The 3520-nt window shown below is 44.6% G+C and overlaps 1 protein-coding gene across 1 annotated transcript in view; it reads right to left on the bottom strand.

The window, feature by feature from the left end:
- The window catches only part of LOC103604015 (tenascin-like), a gene marked incomplete at its 5' end in the record, with an annotated part of 19271 nt that extends 17822 nt beyond the window's left edge, over window positions 1–1449 (bottom strand). The window contains one exon of the mRNA XM_008588597.1: window positions 1330–1449. Within this exon, the coding sequence (XP_008586819.1) occupies window positions 1330–1449 (120 nt within the window). The remainder of the gene's footprint in view (window positions 1–1329) is intronic.
- Window positions 1450–3520: the final 2071 nt, after the last annotated feature.

The following is a 3520-nucleotide window of genomic DNA, read 5'->3' as shown; positions in this document are numbered from 1 at the left end:
TTTTTTTTCCACATGGCATACTGGCTGCAACAGCTTTGAGGCTGAGACCCAGGAATGAACCCGAGGGGAGGTGTAGGTCACATTCCCAAGCCTTGGGCTACCCAAGTTTAACTTGTCCTGTTGCTTGCTGTCTCCTCCGTTTCACTTGCATACACATCCTTTCATAATTTACCAAATGTTGTTAAATTGGGCTGAGGGATCACAAAAATCAGGCAGCTGTAGACTTACTGGCCCACTGGGTCACCTTCAATGGTGGAAACCAAAACCACTGTGCCCATTTGTCTATTTATTTCCTAATCATGGGTGACCAACCATCCTGGTTTGCTAGGGACTGAGGGGTTTCCCAGGTGTGGAAATTTTAGGGCTAAAACTGGGCAATTCCCCAGAAAACTGGGACAAGTTGGTCACCCTGCCTCATCTTCTATGAGCCCCTGGCCCCTCCTGAACCAGGTCCTTTGTTAGCCCTGAATCCACAATGTCCATGATTCCTCTGAGCTATACTGTAATTTATTCTTGTGAGGCAACACCATCTTTGCTCACAGGGAAAATTTCAGAATTAAAGAGTAAAAAGTATAAACCCAAATCCCCCTTCTTCATCCCCACCTTTGCTCTATCCTCACAAAGAACTCCATTAGGGGTTTACCGGGGCTGAGTTAAAATTTTCAGAAGCTCTAAGCACAGATTTGTTGCCCTCTCATATTGTCACTGAAAGCAAAATAACACTGATCTATCAAATATGAAACTTACATACACTTAGAAATTAAAATGGCAAAATTCTGTCTATATTAGCTCATTAAAAATTAGGGATGGGTTCATCGACGAGGACTCTCTTCTCCTGTCTCTTGTTTGTATTTGATTTTACTTCCTGGTGGCCAGGTTTACTGCTGCCCTAAGCAAGTGTTTAATCTGCCAACTGGATAAATTAGCACAGGTGGTTGCAAGAACAAGGGAAAATAATTTCTGATTTTCCAATTCAATTGAGCCTCTGAGAAGCCCAGGCTCTCCAGTCCTACCTGAGAAGTCTGTATAAGATTTTAGATTCTGGATGCCTTCTCTATAAAGGATGAGAGCTGCTTCCTGATGGGCAGAGAGACTAGCAGGAGAGGAGGAACAGGATAGGAAGACAGGTGGGGGCTGGAGATGTACCTTTTTTTCTTTAAATGGACTATCAGACTCCCTTAAGGTTGCAATGGAAAGCTACAAGGACGTTACTGGCCTTTCCAACCTACCCACATACTTTTGTCCCCCTGTACCAAATGTGAATGTGGCACAGAGAAGGGAGGATAAGACACTCCTCAGAGTCAGGGGGAGTTTTGGGCAGGACCTTACCTTTCTCTCCTGTGTAGGAGATGACGTAATTGTCCACGGTGGCAATGGCTGGCTGCCACATGGCCAGGGCTTCCGAGTCAGTGATGTTGGCTGTCACCAGGCCAGATGGGCCATCCAGAGCTTCAGAGAGAGATGTTTGGAGAGGGGGCAGTCAGAGGGTAGGACATCAGACCACAGCTGTCTACACTGCTTGTGGACTGCTGGTGTTAGGACACAGTGTCAGTGGCATGGGATGGTTCAGAGTCCTGAGCCTGGAGCCAGGCTGACCTGGCTTTGAGTCCTGACTCCTTCCCTTGCCGGCTGGGCTACCTTGAGTCTCTATTTTCTCACCTGTAAAATGGGGTTACTAATTCTGGCTGGCTTTATCCTCAGTGTTATTTTGATTTTCACATCATATTCTGGGTGGAAAGAAGCTGTGTAAACTGAAAAGGGCTGACCACATGACAAGGATTATCATTAAAGTTCATATCACCTTCCCCAGGGAAAGAACTTGCACAGAGGAGTCTTACATAGTTAAGACCGCTTGAGCTTTTCCTGGGCTTTGAGTAGCATCTGAGGTTAGGTGGCTTGTTGATAATATGGAACCAGGCTCTGGAGGCTGGTAGTCCCAGGTTCTATCAGGGCTTCTCTGCCTAGTGCCTCTGTGCCCTCGGGAAAGTCATTTACCTTCTTTGTTAAACGGTGGCTGCTACAAGGGTTAACTAGACAACATGTGTAAAATGTGCTAGGGGAAGCTGTCAGTAATTGCGGTTGTTATCAATATGACTATTAAAGTTTTTTGAGTCTTAGTAATAATTTTCAAATGCTCTGTATTGCCCAGCACCCCTTCCTTAGAAGCCAGACTGAATAGGACTAATTCCCTCTTTCTTTTGCACTTACTACTCACTGCCATGACAGCCCTGGGAGGATGGAGGTGGCTGTCATCAGCTCATGTCACAGGAGGCACCTGAGCCTCGAGAGATGCAATAACTGACCTAAGAATCAGATGTGGCAGAGTAATTTTGGAGGCTCCTGTCATCTACTCTGTGTTCCTTCCTGTTGCCTTGTGCATGTACAGAATCTCTTTTAACTGCCCGTGGCAGTGGGGCCTTGGGAGGAAATCATTCAGCTTTTGCAATCTGTTGCCATGGAGAATCCATGAATGAAAGATTTCTTTGGGGAAATAAGGGCCTGTGTGGCAGGGTGGGCAGGACTCTGGGTTCAGACAGGATGTTTTAATTGCATATTATCAACTCTTTTAGGCTATTAGGATATTTTTAAAATTTCGTATGAGGCCCATTCTTTGGATCCCTTAATGGATTGAACTGGATAACTGTTCATATATCAAAGGATAAATTGTTTAGAGACATGGCTTGTCTGAAGAGAAATTTTCCACTTCATTCTTCTTCAGTGGGATTCATTATTTCTCCCTCTTTACAGTGTACTGTACAAATCAGGTTATAATAGAAAAATAACTCTTTATTTAAAAATACAGGATTTGGAGTCAGACAGTCCTATGTTCAAATTTGGTTTCAGCATTTACTAATTATGTGGCCTTGGCCAAGGTATTTAATTTCCCCAGGTCTCAGTTGTCTCCTCTGTAAAATGGGAATGATAATAGCCGTGAGGATTAAATGTGGAGGGTTTAGTAACAGTGCCTGGAATGCAGTAGCTGACAAACGGAGAGTAGCTCTTTCACAGCTGTCACCATTACACGCCTATGTGAAGCACCTGATTTGAGGGATCCTCACAATGGTTTCACATGACAGTCAGGGAAAGGAAGGAGCCTGTGGACTAATGTAAATGATTGTCTACGTTTACAGATGCTTTACAGATAGAGTTTCATGTGATCCTACCGCACTCTACGAGGGAAGCAGAATTGTGCCTATTTTGCAGAGAAGGAAACTGGACCCCAGAAAAATGAACTGTCTGCTCAGGTAGCTAGTGAGTGGTAGAACTGGGATTTCAACCCAAGTTACTATGACTCCCCAAATTGGGCTCTTTCTTCCATAACAGTCCAGGAAACAGAGACCCAAGTAGGTTAAAGGTGACCTAAGTTTACCAGCCTATGAGAGGCCAGGATGGGTCAGAAATGAGGCCCCTGACACTCTACATCCACTTAACTTTCCATTAGGATTTCACAAATAAAATCTTCCCAGCTGCTGAGTCATGAGCTGTAATGCTGAAGGGGAGAGATAATATAGCATGCACA

This window comes from Galeopterus variegatus, unplaced genomic scaffold, assembly GCF_000696425.1.
Source record: "Galeopterus variegatus unplaced genomic scaffold, G_variegatus-3.0.2 Scaffold4914, whole genome shotgun sequence".
NCBI classification, from domain to species: domain Eukaryota; kingdom Metazoa; phylum Chordata; class Mammalia; order Dermoptera; family Cynocephalidae; genus Galeopterus; species Galeopterus variegatus.
Note: the sequence above shows the minus strand (reverse complement) of the source record. Positions and strands in the feature narration are given on the sequence as shown.